The sequence below is a fragment of the Fusarium redolens genome (genome assembly GCF_020744475.1).
Source record: "Fusarium redolens strain MPI-CAGE-AT-0023 chromosome Unknown BKA55scaffold_15, whole genome shotgun sequence".
NCBI classification, from domain to species: Eukaryota; Fungi; Ascomycota; class Sordariomycetes; order Hypocreales; family Nectriaceae; genus Fusarium; species Fusarium redolens.
The window spans coordinates 333,658-353,751 of NW_025763678.1; the positions used below are offsets into that span (position 1 = coordinate 333,658).

Sequence of the window (20,094 nt, forward strand, 5' to 3'; positions counted from 1 at the left end):
CTGTCATGAGACCTTATGTAAACTGACGGTGTACAACGAACGAACTAATGCGACCAGTACAGTAGTGCAGGCTACATATGTAACTACATTACCGAGGTTTCAAATCGTACTATACCTGACCAAGGGATTATATCCGCCGGATTAGAATGGTATAATCTTTGTGCTTATCTTTCTTGATATAAATCTAGACACTGGGTCTGTATGACACTCAGCACTAGATCATCGCAAATAAACCTTAATTATTATTCTATATTGCTCAAGTGTTTAGTTTTCCCTCTAAATGCTGACTATGATTAGCGAGATGCCTCAATAGATTTAGTTCCTGTTGACCGATCACAGGCCTACAAACCCTCGTACAAATGCCGCCGCAGGCGGTATTGAAGTAAACAAGACAGTGATAGTTCCAAAAAGACTCATCGACAAGCTCGACAAAGCTGCAGCTCGAGGGTCCGTTCGCAACAAAACTGAAGTCGCGATGGCGCTCGAGTTAACACCTAGTGTCACCCCGCGGGTCACGTAGTCATCCTCGGGGACTCGCAGCCAGCGCAATATGCGCGCCCCGAGCACAGCGCCCAAAATGCCACTGATGATTGCCAATGCAGCAGCAGTGTTAACATCTCCTCCAAGGTTCACAGTCGCGGGGACGGCGAGCGCCAGCGTCAGGCTGCGCGATGCAAAAGCGAGGCTGCGGGCTGCCGAGATGCCGCAGGCGTAACACAAGGGCGGGTATGCGAGCAGCGAACCTACACTGATCGCAACGTTGGGTATGACGATGGAGATGAAATGAGTGCGAAGCTCACGCCGGTATTGAAACATGGGCAAGGCGAGAGCTACAATGCTGGCGTCGAGAAGAGTGCCGAAAACGTCACCGGCGCCGGGGAGAAGATCTTGCGTCGACGCTGCGTTGCGCCATAGCTGTATATACTTTGCGCCTGTGCGGTAAGCGTGGAGTGTTGTGGTCAAGCTATCACCACGAATTGCTGCAAGCGCCCATATGACAAGGACTGTTGCGAGAGACGATACCAAGACTGGATGGAGATATTCTTTCCATTTGGGTGCAACTGACAATGCCCCGAACCAGGCGAGGACGTTGACAGCAAGGTGAAGTGGCATAGCATAGCCGGTCGAGTAATAGAGAGGAATGCCAATAATGGCAAACAATCCTACGAAGATGGCCACATCGAGATTTGCGGATATACGAGCCGCCCATAGCTCAGCCTTTGGCGGTGGCAGAGGAATCTGTGTGAGAACAGTCGTCGGATTGAGAGCTTCGACAGCATTCAATGGGGCTTGACCATTTGCATAGTGATGCTCTTGAAGCCGTAACTGAGGTGGAGTCTGCGGTCGTGAAGGCGCCGCTGACGTTGGCTCCGAGTTCGGCGCGGATACAGACATGAGTGGTATTTGGGAACCAGCTCGGGATACACTCGTGCGACGCGATATACCAGGAAAATTGGGATCTCCCGTTGAGAGATCTGGTGTCTGGCGGCCGAGTTCTTCAGCGCGTTGGGACCTTGAACGCCTCGAGACACCAAGAGCTAGTTGAAGACTGCGGGTGATCCAAGCTGCTAGAGCCATCATGATAAAGAAGCCAATGACTAGAACTGTTAGAAAAAGATCGACTAATGTGCACTTGAATTGTGACGTACCAAAGATTGCAATGATGATCATAACTTCAACAAATCCAATAGGTGGACTTAAAGGCAACAGAACGAAAGACGGCGTGAAGAAGATGCCCATCCATCGAAGTGACCAACCAGCCTAGACCAGTCAGAATCATCAACATCGTTGTTCCAATGACCATGACTTACGGGTACATCAATGATACTGACCAACTTTCTTGTCTTGTGAGTACCCAATAATGACTCACTCGCGATAAGAGCAAAGAAGAGTAACATCATACAAGTAACAGAAGCAGGGAACGAGACATTGAATTTGTAGAATATTGAATCAACTCCAAAGCAAACAGCGAGTATTATTGTAATGCCGAGTGGCACATAGAACCAAGCACGGGCGAGCTTGGAGCTGTTCTTCTTAGCAGCCTGCATCATGTTAGCCAAGGGTCCTTCTGATCAGCGATGTACTCACCAATTTGATGGCTTGCATCAATTGCAGAAAGTCACTGGTATCTGCAGCCATTTTGCATTCTGTACTTTGATAAGGGTCATGATATTGTATCGAGGGAGCGATTGAAGTTAGTTGACCAAGTACCGAATGCCGGAGGACCCTGGTCATGTGCGTTAGTCCGGGCGATCCATCCATTGTGTAAGCTAAAGATAAGACAACATCAATTATTTCAATCAAAGGAGAATTACATAGGCAGAGTGAGATATCCTTTTATTTATTGTCTTGCCTCGTAGGCATCAGCCCGATTAGCCGAGAAGTCATGATAAAATGCAAGTGACGGACTTCAACTCCCGCGTCATGGGGCTCATGAAGAGGAACTGACGATGCACTTCCTCGGGAGATAAAGCACCGAGAAGCAGGAACGGCTTTCAGATTGAGGCTCTAGAAGCAGAAGATTGCGGCTCCTCATTTCTTAGCTGCGGAAATGTCTTTGTGGATATGATATCCCTACATCTCCCTGACATCACGATATACCGACCTTTTTCATCACCCCATTATATCCCATCATATCTCCCCTCGCTGGTCTTTTGTGAGTTATGTGATGTGATGCTCAAGTCGGTCCGACGTTATCTGAAATGGATTCCTCTCTGCCTGAAGAGACAACCCAGCCAACAAAGGAGGATACAAGCATCACGTGTGGCCGTCTTAAACCTGGATTCGGAGCGAGCCGAGAACGAAATCACAATCACGCGTCGAGGCATGGAAATACCACGAAAATGTTTCAGCGAAAGGTTGAATGCGGATCCGAAGATATAGACGTTGCATTGCATGGGCCGTCGTTCAATTTGATGAGATAGGAACAGGCGATGCATTCTTGTCCGGAACTGGGATGTCGAGATGACCATTCATGGGTAAGTAAATCACTATTGCGATAGTGGTACTTCATTAACACAATATAATACAGCGTTCAGCGCCAGGCTCAAGAAGTTCTCGAAATAGCCCTTACCAACACAGTCCACTGTCTCAACCAGCAACACCAACCGGTGTACTGCATCGGCTTAAGAATCGATTTCGACGAGCACAACCCTAGGAATCTCCGTTTGGATCGAGTCGATCAATATCATCAACTTCACTAGCTGAATCAACCGATGATTCAATATCTCAAGCTGGTAAAGAACGTAGACGAAGGGCACGCGACTCTGAAGTCAATCACGGTAACTCATCAGCCGAAGACTCGGTGCCGGTCATCTCGGCTCCAGTGGCGGAGGGTGAAGAAGGGACTCGCCAGTTGGCGGTAGCGGGGGCAGTTTTGGGGACATTAGACCTTGACCGGTTGAGTCTCATGACGAGAAACGACAAGACCACAGAGAAGACTGATGCGGCATAATGTCAATGTAATCTTCAGAAACGAGGCGTCAGGAGAGATTTCCTATCCGAGGCAGCTGGTCTGCAACTCTTGTCGATCATTGGATGTGAGCATGGATTATTGAATCATTGGGTACGTAGTAAACTTTAGCTGTGCTTCAGTGCATCGGTATTCAATCAAAACACACCGATTCATTTATCGGCAAGATCATCATGGACCCGAAACAACCCAAATTGGGACAATGATTCTCATGTTTCAAGTATCACTTACTCCAATTGGCTACAGTTTTCGCTGTCTTCCTCGGTTCCGGGGTCCAAAAGCTGGGGTTTTAGTGACGGCCACGGCTCCGGTTCGCGTCGGATGACTTCATCTAGTGGGCTTCAATTGCCGGCGCCCTTTTGCCTGTCAACTCAAGCCTGAGATGCTGTATCTTTAACTACTCAGCTTCGCCTCGAGATCTTGATCTGATCCATAACACATCTCTCCATACAAATCGCCTTTCTCACAATGTTTCGCCCTATCCTCAGACAATGCGCTCGAAGAGCTGCTGTTCCTCTACGACCATGCGCCACACGGACATTTGCCTCGGCATCAGGACCTACCTTTAACTGGGAGGATCCTTTGGCCTCGAATAACCTCTTGACTGAGGAGGAGCGTGCAATCGGCGAGACTGCAGAGAGATACTGCCAAGAGCAATTGCTACCCCGCGTTCTGCGTAAGTTGTCTCAAACTCGATTCCATAGACGCCACACTAACTTTCATGTCTTACAGAGGCCTATCGCGACGAGTCCTACGATCCCAAGATTCTCGAGGAGATGGGTGAACTTGGTCTATTAGGCGCTACGATCGAGGGATATGATTGTGCTGGCGTGTCCTCTGTTGCTGGTGGTTTGATCACACGAGCTGTGGAAAGAGTTGATAGCGGCTACCGATCTGGGATGTCCGTCCAGTCTTCATTGGTGATGGGCGGTATCTTTGAGCACGGTACTGCTGAACAGAAGGAGAAGTTTCTCCCTCAGATGGCCAAGGGTAAGCTCCTCGGTGCTTTTGGCTTGACAGAACCCAACCATGGTAGTGATCCTGGAAGTATGGAGACGGTGGCAAAGCCTCATCCTACTAAGAAGGGTTACTACTCTCTAAGTGGTTCAAAGACATGGATCACAAACAGTCCTATCGCTGACGTCTTGTTGGTATGGGCAAAGCTGCAAGAGACAGGCAAGATTCGAGGTTTCCTGGTAGAGCGCAAGGACTGCCCTCCAGGCACTCTCGAGACACCAGCTATCAAGGACAAGAACGGTCTTCGTGCCTCAATCACTGGCATGATCCACCTTGACAACTGTCCCGTGCCAGATATCAACATGTTCCCTGAGGTTGAAGGTCTCCGAGGTCCCTTCAGCTGCTTGAACAACGCTCGATATGGTATTGCGCTCGGTGTCATGGGTGCTCTAGAGGACTGCATCGCCCGTGCCCGAACATACGCCCTCGAGCGCAAGCAATTCAAGGGCAACCCTCTAGCCAAGTATCAACTCGTTCAGAAGAAGCTCGCCGACGCTGCAACAGATGCCGCCTACGGCACACTCGCCGCCATTCAAGTTGGCCGTCTCAAGGACGAGGGTAAGGCCACGCCCGAGATGATCAGCATGGTGAAGCGACAGAACTGCGATACCGCTCTCAAAAATGCACGAGTCCTCCAGGAGATCTTTGGAGGCAACGCTGCGAGTGATGAGTACATGATTGGCCGACATGTGGCGAATCTCTACGTGACACAGACTTATGAGGGCCAGAGCGATATTCACAGTGAGTTTTACCTGCATGACGGGAGTGATTATTGCTAACAGATATTACAGGTCTTATTTTGGGACGTGCTATTACTGGTATTCAAGCATTCGTGTAAACGAGGAGTGGTTGGTCGGGAGGCGATATAAAAGAACCATTGAGGTGCATACATGCATGGAAATCAAACATAGGTCTTCCATGGCAGGGCATTTAGCCAATCATTTAATCTGGCTTAGATGGCCTTAAAACGATAGCATGACTTTGGCGAACAACAAAGACAATTCACCAGAACGGCATTTGCTAGATAGACCTTGGGGAGCAAAAAGACCTCTGACCTTGAATCAAGGTGCCAAAAATAGCTAATCTATATATCTACTAAAACGATAGTAAACCTACCTAAATCATTTTGTCACTTAGGATAGAAGTCCTAAGTTTTATTGCCTCCTCATGATGAATTGCTGCTCGCAGGTCGTGTTGATGCCTGGTGGATTGTCATTAAAACCAGCCCTCAGTACGGCTCAGAATCAGTGACGTCGTTAGTCTCTAGGGACTGTCATAAATTGGCCAGTGCGTAGTGGTTACTACTGGGTATGGCTGTGACTGTAGACCACAAGCCGGCGATGCCGTTGAGTTCCGCGTCCGCATCCGCATCCGGGCCCGGGCTCGGCAGCGTTAATTCAGGCACTGTATGCAACTGAATTCTTGCCGTCATTCCCGTGACAATCACGTAGAGGGAGGCTGGCTAGCATTTGTTTATATCATCAATACACGAATCATGAGTCAATGAGCGATCAAGTACTGTGAGGAAGCATCTGGAAGTTATGGCAATGGCAAAAAGTCGATAGGTACTCTCAAACTCTCCCCTGCCGGCCTCGACCGCCACCTGAAAATTACTCACCGCTGCCAAATCTGCCCTGAACCTGAGGTTGACTGCCTGAATCTGAAGGTAGTACAGCCTTGTGAATGTTGTATAATCTTATCGTCATGAGTAAATAAGCATCGAAGCCCGGCGAAGAATATTTAGTAACTACTGTTCAGAGAAGCCAAGCCCACTACGGGTGCCCTCCACTGTATCAGGGCCCAACGTAAAAATCTGTAGCCAGCTGTTAGTGCTCGGGTACCGCTAAACACTGATTCGCCCCCTTCTGGAGCGGCGCCCAACTGTGGCCCAGTCACAGTGATGGAGGGCCTAAAAAAACCCTGACTTTTCGGGCTGCCACTCCCGTCACGTCTGGAAGTGCCAGCGCAGCCACTCTCCAGCCAGTCACTCACTCGGGCACGTACCAGCACGCACGCATTTACCTTCCTTCCTGCTCCGCTTCTGGGCTCGCTCTTTGTTGACCCTCTTCCCCTTCTTTCCTACCCCCATTTGAACGAACCATCTTCCTCCAAATCCCGCCTCTCTCTTCTACTTTCTTCAGCCTCGACTGAATTTCTTTTACGCTTACATACTCCGAGTACCCAAACAACTTTCTACCACAATCATCCATCATAAAACAGTCTTCGTGTCTTGTTTTGTCCCAGACGATCTCTCCCATCGTTATTGTGCGTCCTTTCCTTCGAAACCTTCTTCCTTCCCGACCGCTCGTCCTGCAACCCCTCGACTAACATCTTTGTCCAACCTAGAACGACCGCGATACCTCGCAACAAACCACTTAGATACCCCCTCTACACATCACAAAATGGCTCTTAAGCGCATTAACAAGGAGCTCACTGATCTCGGCCGGTAAGTCTACTCTCTTCAAAGGCCTGAGGGGTCAACCAGAACGCCCAAAGACGTCAGGTGGGGGCACTTGGTAAGCGGGGTCTTTGGTGACGACCGACGATGCCAAAACCCTCGATGACTTCAAAACCTCATGGCTGTCTTGTCTTGATGATGAACCTATGCTGACTTTTCTCGTGCAGAGACCCTCCCTCGTCTTGCTCTGCTGGCCCTGTTGGTGAGGATTTGGTAGGCATCACCCCTCCCCCACATTGATAAGCACGTGGCTGTCAAAGGCGTCATGACTGCCGCAAGGCTCTCTTCCCGAGGAGCGAGACAACATATCTGAGCGTACGGCTAACAAATCTGAATAGTTCCACTGGCAAGCTACGATCATGGGACCTGTAAGTTTTCCACTACTGTGCTTCTGGATGCGCTGCCTGGTGATATGGCTTATGGGCGTGGCGAAGCCCTCCTCAGCCGCACGCCGGTGCAGCCGCATTTGTATTCAACGAACAATAACAAGAATAAAGTGGCTGACCAGACCTCATAGAGCGATTCTCCATACTCCGGCGGTGTCTTCTTCCTGGCCATTCACTTCCCTACCGACTACCCTTTCAAGCCCCCCAAGGTCAACTTCACTACCCGCATCTACCACCCTAACATCAACTCAAATGGCAGTATCTGCTTGGATATTCTGCGTGACCAGTGGAGTCCTGCGTTGACCATCTCTAAAGGTACGATTGAAGTGAGAACCCTTTTGGCCAAATCCCATTGCTTACATATACACCAGTTCTTCTGTCCATCTGCTCGATGCTCACAGACCCCAACCCTGACGATCCTCTTGTGCCCGAGATTGCCCATGTCTACAAGACTGACCGACCCCGATACGAGGCCACAGCTCGGGAGTGGACTCGAAAGTATGCCATCTAAAGCGAATACCAGGGCCGGTGCGGTTGGACTTGGGGGTGGTTTCATCTTCCCCATCATGAAGCGACGTGAAACGATCGAGCGAAAGCTTCGTATGCTGTTGCGAAATGTCTTTTAGTCGGCGATACCAAGATGGGTGCTTTGCCTAAACCGAGGCTTTGATTGCGATTATGAGGCAATGAGCGACGATACGAAGCGACCTGAGGGGAGGAACAACTCCAGACAAACAGACTAGTTTTAGTAAGGGATATCATGCGGCTGGATGTTGGGTTTGCATTGACGATGTGTTTTTGGCATCCAGAAACAGGCAGCGTATACAATTTGTCTCTCTATTTGCTACGGTTCTGGTGATTTTGTTGTGTTGATGCTGAATCATGGTGACATTTTGAAGTTTGATATGAAGAGTCGCAAGTAATGGCCTATTGGGGTTTATGAAGCGCCAGCATATGACCACTCACGCATGGAGGCTACGTCATGGTGAAAGCTGGCGCCTATGATGAGATGAGTGTGATTAGGCGCCGACAGGGTTGAGGCTGGTTGACAAGACTGGTAATATGACGGGCGCTAGTGGTCAGGAACTTAGGTTTACGTCTATCATATCTCCGGGGGGGGGAGGAGATTATAAGGGAGATTTATAGTTGGTCCAGAGTGTTTCTATAGGTATGTGATGATTCTGCTGTGGATGTTGTGCTAAGATGCCAAACTGAAGTCGAATGAGATTGGTTCGTCAGATAGTTGCAGTTTGTATGAGAATTACGAGTTGCCCACATAGATCCCGACGATGACGAATGTGTTTGGATATGGTACATGTCTTGGAAGAGAAGTGAAACGCGGCAGAGACAAAGCTGGAACGATGTGATATAGGGCAGAGGTTTAATATATTGTTTCTGAGATATGAGTGGGGGTTGTTTAAGGGCGGCTCTTGGCCTCTTGAAAGTGTCTAGGATCGAGTATCGAGAAAAGTTAACGAGTTCCTCTGTTATATGTTGCATTGTGGAAAGGAGAAAATGCCAAGTTGTGATATCCAACAATTGCTTGTTCTTTTTAAGGGTTATCATGTGGGAGAGATAATGGTTGACTTGCGCACCAAATTGCTCTGCAAATCATATGGACAAAGGTATTTCTCGATATCACATCTCGATAGCATCACAATCGACAGTTGAACAATGAAGCTGTCGTTCTGTATCGTGGGAATAGTTGAGGTCCCTCAATGGTCGTGCCATTCATGGGTCGAGATTTAAAGTCTTTGACCCCACTCTCGGTGCGACATACCAGGGAGGGCCAAGTCTTGTCAAACCTGTAACACCGGGGTTTCAGACGAGAACAAGCGTTGACAAGGACCAATCAAGGACTACTATTGCTGAGTTGACAGTGAACGACTCATGCCATCTTCTGCTAGAGATGCGGACGAAGAGTTAGTTTTTGAGTAGTATTTCGAATCTAGAGGCTCTCAAAATTCCAATAACTAGTAAAAACTCAAAGAACAACTACTCGGATAGAGCCAGTTGTAAAAGTTCATGACTACAGCCCCTGAGGCAGAGTCGGATCGGTTGAACCATGCCTGATACATAACAACTCCTTAAATGGCGTGTTCTCCAAACCCACGTCTCGCTCTCCATCTCGAGTCTCTGTCTCTACAGCCTCTCGCTAGAATCTTTAGGCGCATGCCAAGCGCTAACCCCGGACACTCGCCGTCTGTGCCTGGTATCAAGTCCGGTCGCCAAACTCCGTTTTTTCTCTTAGAGACCACGCAAATAAAATCATCTCATTCATGTTTTAGGCCCCCTTGAGTTTCAACGGCTTGGTTTTCCCTTTTTTCATTTTGGTTCTTTAGACCCTTGCTTCTGCCTCCTCTCACTTCTCTCCTTCATTCACTCTCTTGTTTTTCTGTCGACAAGTCATGGTTCGATGAGAAGTTGTGTTTCTTTTAATCTTGAGGCTCTAGACAGCATTTATTCTTCTTCTTGTTTATATTATACTATTTGAACTGTTTCATTGGGTACGAAAATTCAACTGTTCAGCTGGTTCTGAATAATCGATACTGTCGTTCACGGTGTTTATTGGGATCGAGGAACGAGGAGCGACAATACGACGACACCTATTGAAGGAGAATCGGACAGTTTTTAGTCGGTTGATTCAACCGATTCAGCTCGCCCTCGCTCAAGATGAGCTATCAAATGCAGGATTGGGGGGAGAAACCTTCCGAACGATCACGATGGACTCCCCTAACGCGAATGCTGTTATCGGGTGAGATGACCCAAGAGAAGCAACAGGAACTATCATCAAGAGAAAAGTTTGATCGCTGGATGATCAACGAAGGTTATCGAAGATTGTAAGTTCACTGGCATCAGGTAGTAATTCAGACTAACATTGGATACTCCAGCTTCGTCTTTGTCTTTATGCTTCTTCACGCACTCATCTTCTCTTTCGCATGCGTCCACTACTCCCAAAAAGAGAGTCTCAAGAGCTCCAATGAACTCTTCGGCTTCACCTTCGTCATAGCTCGTTCAGCTGCTCTGGTTCTTCACGTCGACGTCGCCATTATTCTCCTCCCCGTCTCCCGAACCCTCATCTCGCTACTTCGACAGACGCCTCTCAATGGAATCCTCCAGTTCGACAAGAACATCACCTTCCACATTGTCACCGCCTGGTCTATCGTTTTCTGGTCTTGGGTTCATACCATTGCTCACTGGAATAACTTTGCGCAGGTCGCCATCAAGTACAAACTTGGTGTCTACGGTTGGTTGGTTGCCAACTTTGTGTCTGGACCTGGTTGGACTGGCTATGTTATGCTTATTGCGCTGATGGGTATGGTTCTCACATCGACTGAGAAGCCTCGACGAGCAAACTTTGAGCGTTTCTGGTATACTCACCACATGTTTATCGTTTTCTTCTTCTTCTGGTCTATCCACGGAGCTTTCTGCATGATTCAACCAGATGTTGCACCATTCTGCACCAGCGTTGGGGCATCGGCTGTTGGCGTTTTCTGGCAATACTGGATGTACAGCGGTTTCATCTACCTGGCCGAGCGTATTGCGCGTGAGGTGCGAGGTCGTCACAGGACATACATCACAAAGGTCATTCAGCACCCCAGCAACGTCTGCGAGATTCAGATGAAGAAGGAGCACACAAAGACACGAGCTGGCCAGTACATCTTTCTGTGCTGCCCTGCCGTTTCGCTATGGCAGTACCATCCTTTCACTTTGACCAGTGCCCCTGAGGAGGACTACATCTCGGTCCACATTCGTTGTGTGGGTGACTTCACCAAGGAGCTCTCTAAGGCTTTAGGTTGTGATTGGAGCAAGAAGAGGGAGCCTGGCAGCAACGATGCCAGCAAAGTAGTTGGCCTGACTGGACGCGACTCCGAGATCGACCCAGCTATTCGCCGTGTTCTCCCCAGAGTCTACGTCGACGGTCCCTTTGGTTCTGCATCCGAAGATGTCTTCAAGTACGAAGTCTCCGTGCTTGTTGGTGCAGGTATCGGTGTTACACCGTTCGCCTCCATCCTCAAGTCCATCTGGTACCGAATGAACTACCCTCAGAAGAAGACCCGTCTATCCAAGGTCTACTTCTTCTGGATCTGCCGTGACTTTGACTCCTTCGAGTGGTTCCGCTCACTGCTTCTCGCAGTCGAAGCGCAGGATCTGGACCACCGTATTGAGATTCACACCTACCTCACAGCCAAGATCAAGGCCGACGATGCGACAAACATCATGATCAACGACGCCAATGCCGATAAGGATACCATCACCGGTCTGCGCAGCCCGACAAACTTTGGCAGACCCAACTGGGATATGATCTTTAGAGGTATCAGGAAGCTGCACAGTCCTGCTGAGGCGGGTGTGTTTTTCTGTGGACCTAAGGGGTTGGGAAGTTCGCTGCATACGTATTGTAACAAGTATACCGAGCCTGGGTAAGTTTCTATGTTATTATTGATATGTGAGAACCTCAGCTAACTTGATGCAGATTTTCTTTTGTTTGGGGCAAGGAGAACTTCTAAACTTTGTCTCTACCAATTTTGTTTAAGTCTAGGCAAGCGGATAGTCAAGTTTATAATAGTGAAAGGAACACGAAGCATGGGGTAGATTTACTGGAGGACCATACCTGGTCTATGTTCTCGTTGAGTTATCATTTTAATACCGTAGAAACAGATGTTGCATCTCACCAACCAATACAACCATTTTGACAAGTTCAGCCACATATTTTCTGTTTACTAGTTATTGATTAAGGACTACCTATTATGGGAGAGTAATAAAGCTCGTGATTGAATCGAGGCGCAGCTGAAGAACTGACCACTTGGAGTGCTGACGTTGGACTCTACATTCCATCCATGCCACATCTGACCCAGATCTCGTCTGAAACGTTTCACAAGCCTGGAAAGTATCTTATAGCCACAGCCTACGGTTTTGAATATGGAATCCTAAAGACGATTCTGACTAAGGGTTACGGGTATAACGGCAGATGTGGGTGATGCTCCCCTCGATCTTTGATGATCTCGGACAATGTCTGATTCACCGAAGATTTGAAAGCGTCAGTAATCGGAGAGGCAAAGGCAACATGCCATAACCAAGAATTCCATGCAAGGTCTAGACGTTGGGGGCAGAGTCGATAATAACATTTTTAGACACCGACTGATATGTGCATGTCTCACCATCCATCAACGTGTTCGAATACCCAAGATTGGCATCAGTGGCTGGAGATAGGGAGGGAGGTACCGGTATAGAGACGGGAAAGGCTTTTAAGATGCATGATTGTATGGATGTGTCCATATGCATTTGTGCTGACGGTCAGGCCGATGCAACCATCCAATTGAGTGAGAGTTTAGGTGACAAGACCCTGAAGATCTGATGCTGAAGTCTAATTAACAGTGACCGTGTCGTGTCAATATCGGCACGGGAAGTTAATCATGAGGCCTCGCTAGGCGATGCCCTTGTCAATTCTATCTCAGCTCAGACTCAGGCTCAGTGACAGTAACATCCAATTCTACTGTTGACCCAACGGAAATCGAAACAAATTGGATGGCAGAAGGTTCCATTTTGAGGTCAGACCCTGAGGTTCTCGAGTCGCTGAGCCTCGTTCATTGGACCCGTCATTTCTTCAGTGGAGGCCCGCCTCGGACATGGCCCCGCCCCGCCGCTAGCACAGGTCACTTCAATCAGAAGTCCACTGGAACCTCGTTAGCCTGTCAAATACGAACTGGGACTTTTTACTCATGACCACTTGGGAGATTGATGTCATTCAAAGTGTCAGGGCGATCGAGTACCATGAAATTGGAATTATAGCATATTCAATCTGTGCTACCCGTTTGACAATTACTTCTCCATGTTGTTGAGAAGCCGAGGTAGCATTGATACTGATCCAATCAATGCTCCCTATGCACACTCAGCAACACCAAGCATAAACGGTTCAACGCCTCTTTCTTAGCTTCTCGCGCCACTTCCCTGTTGGATGGTTGCTGTCGATAGTTCTGCATCAACCAAATAAAAGTCTCAATCGTGAGAAATTCCCTCTATCAACCCTCATCGTCAGTCTTGGTGCTCAGTGACTCGAAACTACAGGTGATTCTCATTTCTGGGCATCTGTCACGTTTTTGCCTCGCTCTTTAATGATCAGCAGGAGAAGGAAGCATTGACGACAGGTCCACGCTACTTGCGCATCGTGTATACCTCGTAAATAGAACACTAACAATCTCAAAAGAGTTGGGGTGCAGCGCCATGACAGACGAGCTAGACCGTAAGGAGTATCTGGCCAGGGGCTTTAGTGCCCATTTTGTCTGCTGTACAAATTGCGAGGTCAATCCCGCATGGTATTAGACCTGTAAATGAGGCTGCAGAATGACTTTCTCACTGTCCATCTCAACTCTCTCGTCTGGATGTCAAGTGTTGGAGCATTTGAACAATTGCTTATCATCGGCAAACCGTTGACCGTTTCACTGTAACAATCCAAACATTGCCATTCGTCAACTGGAATTGTGTCCCCCCCAATCAACAGTCATCACTGCATTGAGTTCGCTGTCAAAAGTGCAAGGAATCGGTACTTCGCCACAAGTACCCTCTACATTTTAGAGCCCGTTCCCCGTACACGCAGTCGCTCGCTGCAGCAAGCAAATTTTTAGTGTGGCCGGCGTCGCGCAAATCCGCTCTTCCCGCGCCATTCATTCCCGTTTCCCTTCATCACGAGCCTGGGTCCCCCGTCTCTCGTTTTGGTCATTCACTCACTGTATTTGCACTGGCAACTGGCACGCACTGCTACGCCTCTTCTTTCATCCTTCGTTTTCCTTCTCGTCTCACCAACTAAAACAATACGAGTAGTTATTCACTAGAATACTGCTTGTTCCTGCTCCTACTGTCTTCTAACACTCGTTACTATCTCCCCTTTTTTCTTCTTCCTCAATTCTTTTTCCTTTTTTTGTCATTTGCTTTGCGCGCATTCGCTGTTTGCTGCCGCGCGTGCCTTTCGTACTCCTTATCCACATCGCACAAGCCGAGACAATCAGCGACATTTTGCTCGACTTGACGACCGCTTGCGCCCTCTCCCCTATCAGAGACACCAGAGACCTCTTTGTATCTGAGACGGTCGCTGCTTTTCCTCATTGGATTTGTCTTTCCTTGTCCCGAACCCTCCCGGGTACTCCTTTGTCTCCTCACCCGCCGTCACTCATCACCTCATATCGACGGCTTGGTTGAACTGACGACAACGTCGACCGTTCAAGATGCAGCTTCGACGATTTTTGCTTCTGGGTATGCTCCTCGGAGCCGAGGCCACTCAACTCGTTGCTCGTCAAAATACCAACTCCGACTCTGCTGCCGCTCCCTCAACCGATTCCTCTCCCGCGAGTACTGCTGAAGCCGATCCCACGAGCGACGACTCTGCTGCCACTACTGCAGCAGAACCTACCACCGCCGCCCAACCTACCGACGATTCTAGTACCGCTGCTGAGTCTACTACTGATGGATCTTCCGATGGAGGCTCAACCACAGCCGAGGATGTCACTATCACCAAGACAGTGACTGTCACTGACTCCGACGCCAAGACTGTGAGCCGTCAGACTACTGTCATGAAGACCATTACATCCACTGTCGTCGTTACGTCGACTGCGTTCGATACCAAGACTGTTACTAGCAGCGACGCTGAGACCGCAACGACTACGACCTACGTTACCTCAACCAAGTGGGCCAACGAGAAGCGCGCTCTTGACTTGGCTCCCCGAACCATTGGCGGAGTTGAACTTGTTGCCCCTGCTTTGCCCACCTATACGACTACTACCAGTGCTCCTCCTCACTTCAACGCTCAAATCGAAGGTGAACATTACGGTCTCCGAGCCTTCAGACGAGGTCTTCACAAGCGTGCCACGACCACCACTACCGTCACTGTTACTGAGGGCGGCGACGACTCCGATACCACTGTCTTCAACACTATTTCTCGAACCGTTATATCCACTGTCAGCAGCCAGACCAAGGTTACCAAGACCATCACCGAGACCGAGCAGGCAGGTGCTAGTACCACCGTCACTGTCACCAGCACCCTTGTTGTCACCTCTACTAGAGTGACCACTGGTGTTGTCCGCACAGCGACTGTTGCTCCTTCTGGAGAGTATGGTCCTTCTGGTACTGGTGGTGCCAGCTCTGATAACAACAACAGCAGCAGCAACAGTAACGACGGAGGTCTCTCCACAGGTGCCAAGGCTGGAATTGGTGCTGGTGTCGGTGTTGCTGGCCTTGCCATCCTTGCTGGTCTTCTCTGGTTCTGTCTTCGCAAGCGCCGCAACGCTAAGAACAAGGCTGAGTACGACGATGTCTTTGGCGCCTCCGAGGTTCCTGTCGGTGGCCGTGGCGGTGGTGGCGGCGGCGCTGCTGCTGCTGTCGGTACCAGCCCCCACATGTCCCAGACAACCGCCGCCGCCTCTACTCTGGCTCCCAGCCGTAACACTACCAAGTCTGAGGGCTACCGTGGTACTGCTCTTGGTGATGGACGTGCCGGTTTTGCCAAGCCCCAGCAGTTCGGACGTAGCTACATGCCCGTTAGCCCCGAGACCAACTACTCTCGCACCGCCGGCAGCGACCAAGCCTACTCAGCTACGACTCCTGAGAACAACTACGCACACCCTGTGGGCGGCTCTCCCAACCACAACGCTGCTGAGATGTATAGCCCTGCCAACACAGCTGAGCTGGCTAGTGACAGCGCTGCTACCAAGTGGCATCAAAACGATGCTGCTGAGATCGATGGCAACCAGGTTTCAAGCGCTCGTGGAACAGCACCCCCTGAGAACGTGTACGAGATGCCTGCGCAACCCTACAGGTAAACGATGAAGTTACCGGTTGACCAGTCCAGTGGTCACTGGTAATGGAATGGATGGATGAGGAAAACTTCAAGATTCGATGAGACTCCCCCTTGTAGCTAGAGGGAGGGGAAATAATTAATGTCAGATACTGTACATATTGTAAACCCTTACTTTTTTTTCCTTGCGTATGACGAGATCACATCGGTAAAGCGAACAAGAGCGGGAGATGCTATCTCCCATTGCATGACTTGTATATCTTCCATTGCTACCATTTTGGGTTCAACACAGTTTTGGATGATTTGAGGTGTCGAGGTGGATTAGATACGTGGATGCAATAAAAAGAATTAAAATCTGACAGTATCTGAATTTTCATTGTGAAAAGCCTATCTCTTATTGTGCATATCTCGAACTCAACCACTCACTCTTGTCAGTAGGTTGAGGTGAGGTAGACTTTGACTTTGACGTTTATTTGTTAGAGGTTCAACGTTAAAGCTCGTTGGTGTTACCATTATATTACCCCTTTTGACGTGTCAGTTTATCCCCGCTGATTAATTAAGCTTCAAGAAACTCAACTCTAATGGATTTATCCGTTCGATAGATCGACTCAGTCAGCAGATAATGTCCGTTATCGGTGACGCCACTTAATGCCGTGCATCTAGGAAAAGACATGTGCAAGACATGATGCTTCAACCAAGCAACGAGGATCTAAAAGGAATTTGATTATTAGGTTTAATTTTAAAGGTATCATCATCCTTGACTTGACTATATCTTAAACTTTTTCTTCTGACCATCACGACCTCATATTGACCAAAGTCGCCACAACTAAGTTCCAGAACAAAAAAAGGACGAACCCACTCTTCCTATTAATTATCGAAACAACCAAAGTCACATCCTACCTATTTCAACATATTACTTACTACATCACGAGGGAATTAAGAAGCGACTACTCGGCTTAATTCACTCTTGTACAACCGGAGAAGTTTCGGATGACCTGATCTGAAAGCGGAGCTATTACGAAAAAAATTCTGAATAGTGTCGTACTATATTCTTCTGGCCTGCTTTCTTTTCTATTTCTTGTCTCTCTGTCTTTCTACCTTTTGCTTTATCCTCCACTTTATAACTTCTCATGCGCCAAGAATAGCCCAATATTTAAAAGATTGTCGTGAGTGGGAGGTATTTTCCCCCATTCTCGCTATCATCGGAGGATATCTGCTTCCTTTGCTTGGTTGTATTGAGCAGGGATTCGAACAGAGTGGGAGGATTTGGCTGAGATTGTAAGTTCTTCTTGAAAATCCTCATTGAAGGTTGTTACTCATAACCCCTCCAGAGATAATTAGTATGGCTTCGAAAGACGGCCAAGATAGTACGCCCAGGCGTCACAGTCTCAGTGATGAGTGCGACCCCAACTCAGCAGCTGACGAGAAGAGACTTGTTGCGAAGCTGGACTTCTACATCATTCCTCTTGTCATGGTACTCTACCTCTTCAGTTTCCTGGACAGGTAAATTACACAGCTCACTCACCAAGTCCCTATGACTAATTCGAAACGAATAGAGTCAACATTGGTAATGCCCGACTTTACGGACTCGAAGAAGATCTGAACCTCTCGTCGAGCCAGTTTCAGGTTGCCGTGTCTATCCTCTTCGTCACATACTTGCTCTTCGAGGTCCCCTCCAACCTCGTCCTCAAGCTCTTCACACCTCGTCGATGGATCGCATTCATTGCTGCTGCATGGGGAATTATTGCCACACTCACGGGCCTCGTCAACTCATATGGTGCTCTGATTGCTTGTCGTCTGCTTCTTGGTGCCGTCGAAGCTGGCCTATTCCCTGGCTTGACGGTGTATCTCACCTTCTTCTATACCAAGAGAGAACTTGCCCTTCGTGTGGGTTATCTGTTCGTCAGCGCTGCTGTCGCTGGTGCTCTCGGCGGTCTGTTGGCATATGGCATTGGACATATGGATGGCCTCCACGGTATGAGCGGCTGGCGATGGATCATGATCATTGAAGGAATTCCCAGTTTCTTGCTCGGCGTGGTCACTTATTTCGCCTTGCCCAATGATGCTGAGACGGCATACTTCCTCGACGAGAATGAAAGAGCCCTCATGCGTTTGAGACACGCCCGTGAGTACGGAAACACGGCGTCTAGTCGTGAATTCAGCAAAAAGGACATGATGTGCGCCTTTAAGGATTGGAAAGTTTGGGCGTTCTGCGTTGCGCAGTTTGGCGTCGATACTATGTTATATGGTGAGCATCGATCTATCTCACGGCTCCCATGGCTCTTCTAACGAAACCACAGGATTCTCTACCTTCCTCCCGACCATCATTAGGGATCTCGGTGACTGGACCGTGGCTGAGACACAACTCCTCACCGTACCTTGCTACTTCCTTGGTGCAGCGGCGTACATGTCGACTGCTTTCCTCTCAGATAAGCTTCAACAACGTGGACTTTTCTGCGTAATCTTTGGAGTTATCAGCGTTATTGGATATGCAGTCCTGCTGGCTGATGTGTCTTCCGGTGTCCACTACTTTGGTTGCTTCCTGGTAGCTGGAGGTTTGTACGTTGTTGTGGGCTTGCCACTGGCCTGGGTAAGTTGATACGAACCTATCGGTAATGATAGTGAGCTGACTGAGTTGTTTAGCTGCCCACAAACTCGCCGCGTTATGGAAAGCGTACTACTGGTACAGGAATGCAGTTGACATGGGGTAATGCGGCAGGCATCATGTCTGCGTTTATCTAGTAAGTTTCGACTCAAGTGGCACCACGAATTCTGCTGACTTTCGCCAGTCCTGCTTCAGATAAGCCTCGATATATCCGTGGCCATGCCGTGACGCTCAGCATGGTTGCTCTCGGCACCGTCGTTTATGGATTTATGTGGTGGTGGTATCGACGAGAGAATGAAAGACGACAGGCAGGTCTTATGGACGACAAGTTTCGAGGAATGGGAGAGGATGAGTTGGCCGAGCTTGGAGATGAGAGTCCACGATATAGATATACCATTTAGAGGGTCTGATAAGAGGATGATGAATATTTGGATGTGAGAAATGAATTGAAATGAAATGGAGATGTTGGAGGATACTGCAAAAAAGGGAAATATATAATGAAAACGATCGTTGGATATTGAGGATAATATACAGAAATGAGGGTTTGAACATGACATACCTACTTTAGGTAGAGAGAATTGAGGGTATTCAGAGCAGAGCCTCAGGTAACACCAGGGGGAAGTACCAGAACTAAATGGCGCTAATATCTGTTATTAGTGGCTTGATGAGCTGCAGCTCATCGTTGCTGGGGAGTTTCACATGGTTCAAAGAGCAACTCATTGGTCAGTTGTATCTGATGTTTATCGTGTATTGTCGAACCACATGTTGTTGTGTTATTCTTTACCACTTTCAGCTGTACACAGAGTATTCTGGTAAAAGGAGCCCTGTCTAGCAGGTCAAGTGTTGCTGCTGGGGCTGCGTACGTGAGCTGTTGAATGGTTGCCATCAAGTGAAGTGGTGGTGTCGTGTAATAATGGGGCCAGTGCGTGCATACTGAATACGAGGTCTGGGCTGTGCTGAAGAATGTCGCCTGAAATATCGTCAACAGTTAAAGACACTCAAGAATATTACACTGGATTGTAGCTTATGATCATCCAGCATCATTGTATTGAATAACTTTGAAGTGTACTGTCCCGCGTGTAAGTACTTGCTGGTGTATTTGCCCAACCTCCTGTATGATCAGCCAACACCATGTTGTTGATATCTCGTAGCAGACTGAGCAGCACATGTCATCAGACTCCGGTAACGTTACCGGACAAGAGTAAATAAACAAAACAGCCAAACACCAACAGTCTCGCCACTGATGATTGATCGATCCTCTGAGACATTCATCCCTAAGACATCCATTCCTCAGTGGAATAATGCAATGTACCCCAGGATCACAGTGGACATCCGTTGGCACTAGCGGACCCTTGTTTCCAAATTTAGGTG

The 20,094-nt window shown here is 48.6% G+C and overlaps 6 protein-coding genes across 6 annotated transcripts; 5 read left to right on the plus strand and 1 right to left on the minus strand.

Annotated features, from left to right (window-relative positions):
* Positions 1-333: 333 nt before the first annotated feature.
* Positions 334-2,139, minus strand: BKA55DRAFT_520022 (LrgB-like family-domain-containing protein; the record flags this gene model as incomplete). The annotated part of the gene is made up of 4 exons (XM_046188384.1): positions 334-1,598; positions 1,650-1,761; positions 1,812-2,042; positions 2,089-2,139. The coding sequence occupies 4 exons, from the start codon at positions 2,137-2,139 to the stop codon at positions 334-336; spliced, it is 1,659 nt and encodes a 552-aa protein (XP_046045393.1).
* Positions 2,140-3,940: 1,801 nt separating this feature from the next.
* BKA55DRAFT_520218 (acyl-CoA dehydrogenase/oxidase) lies at positions 3,941-5,327 on the plus strand (the record flags this gene model as incomplete). Its single annotated transcript, XM_046188401.1, has 3 exons — positions 3,941-4,148; positions 4,205-5,230; positions 5,281-5,327. 3 exons carry the CDS (start codon positions 3,941-3,943, stop codon positions 5,325-5,327), a joined length of 1,281 nt encoding a protein of 426 aa, XP_046045394.1.
* A 1,564-nt stretch (positions 5,328-6,891) lies between these two features.
* On the plus strand, positions 6,892-7,844 carry BKA55DRAFT_520309 (ubiquitin-conjugating enzyme/RWD-like protein; the record flags this gene model as incomplete). The annotated part of the gene is made up of 5 exons (XM_046188408.1): positions 6,892-6,935; positions 7,115-7,160; positions 7,286-7,315; positions 7,465-7,648; positions 7,705-7,844. 5 exons carry the CDS (start codon positions 6,892-6,894, stop codon positions 7,842-7,844), a joined length of 444 nt encoding a protein of 147 aa, XP_046045395.1.
* Positions 7,845-9,709: 1,865 nt separating this feature from the next.
* BKA55DRAFT_122470 (ferric reductase NAD binding domain-containing protein) lies at positions 9,710-12,093 on the plus strand. The gene is made up of 2 exons (XM_046184796.1): positions 9,710-10,173; positions 10,225-12,093. The coding sequence occupies exons 1-2, from the start codon at positions 10,007-10,009 to the stop codon at positions 11,756-11,758; spliced, it is 1,701 nt and encodes a 566-aa protein (XP_046045396.1). The 5' UTR covers positions 9,710-10,006; the 3' UTR covers positions 11,759-12,093.
* Positions 12,094-14,166: 2,073 nt separating this feature from the next.
* Positions 14,167-16,272, plus strand: BKA55DRAFT_122482 (uncharacterized protein). Its single transcript, XM_046184797.1, has one exon. The coding sequence runs from the start codon at positions 14,554-14,556 to the stop codon at positions 16,141-16,143; it is 1,590 nt and encodes a 529-aa protein (XP_046045397.1). The 5' UTR covers positions 14,167-14,553; the 3' UTR covers positions 16,144-16,272.
* Positions 16,273-17,460: 1,188 nt separating this feature from the next.
* BKA55DRAFT_694029 (major facilitator superfamily domain-containing protein) lies at positions 17,461-19,124 on the plus strand (the record flags this gene model as incomplete). The annotated part of the gene is made up of 5 exons (XM_046199987.1): positions 17,461-17,621; positions 17,675-18,366; positions 18,419-18,708; positions 18,762-18,859; positions 18,908-19,124. The coding sequence occupies 5 exons, from the start codon at positions 17,461-17,463 to the stop codon at positions 19,122-19,124; spliced, it is 1,458 nt and encodes a 485-aa protein (XP_046045398.1).
* Positions 19,125-20,094: the final 970 nt, after the last annotated feature.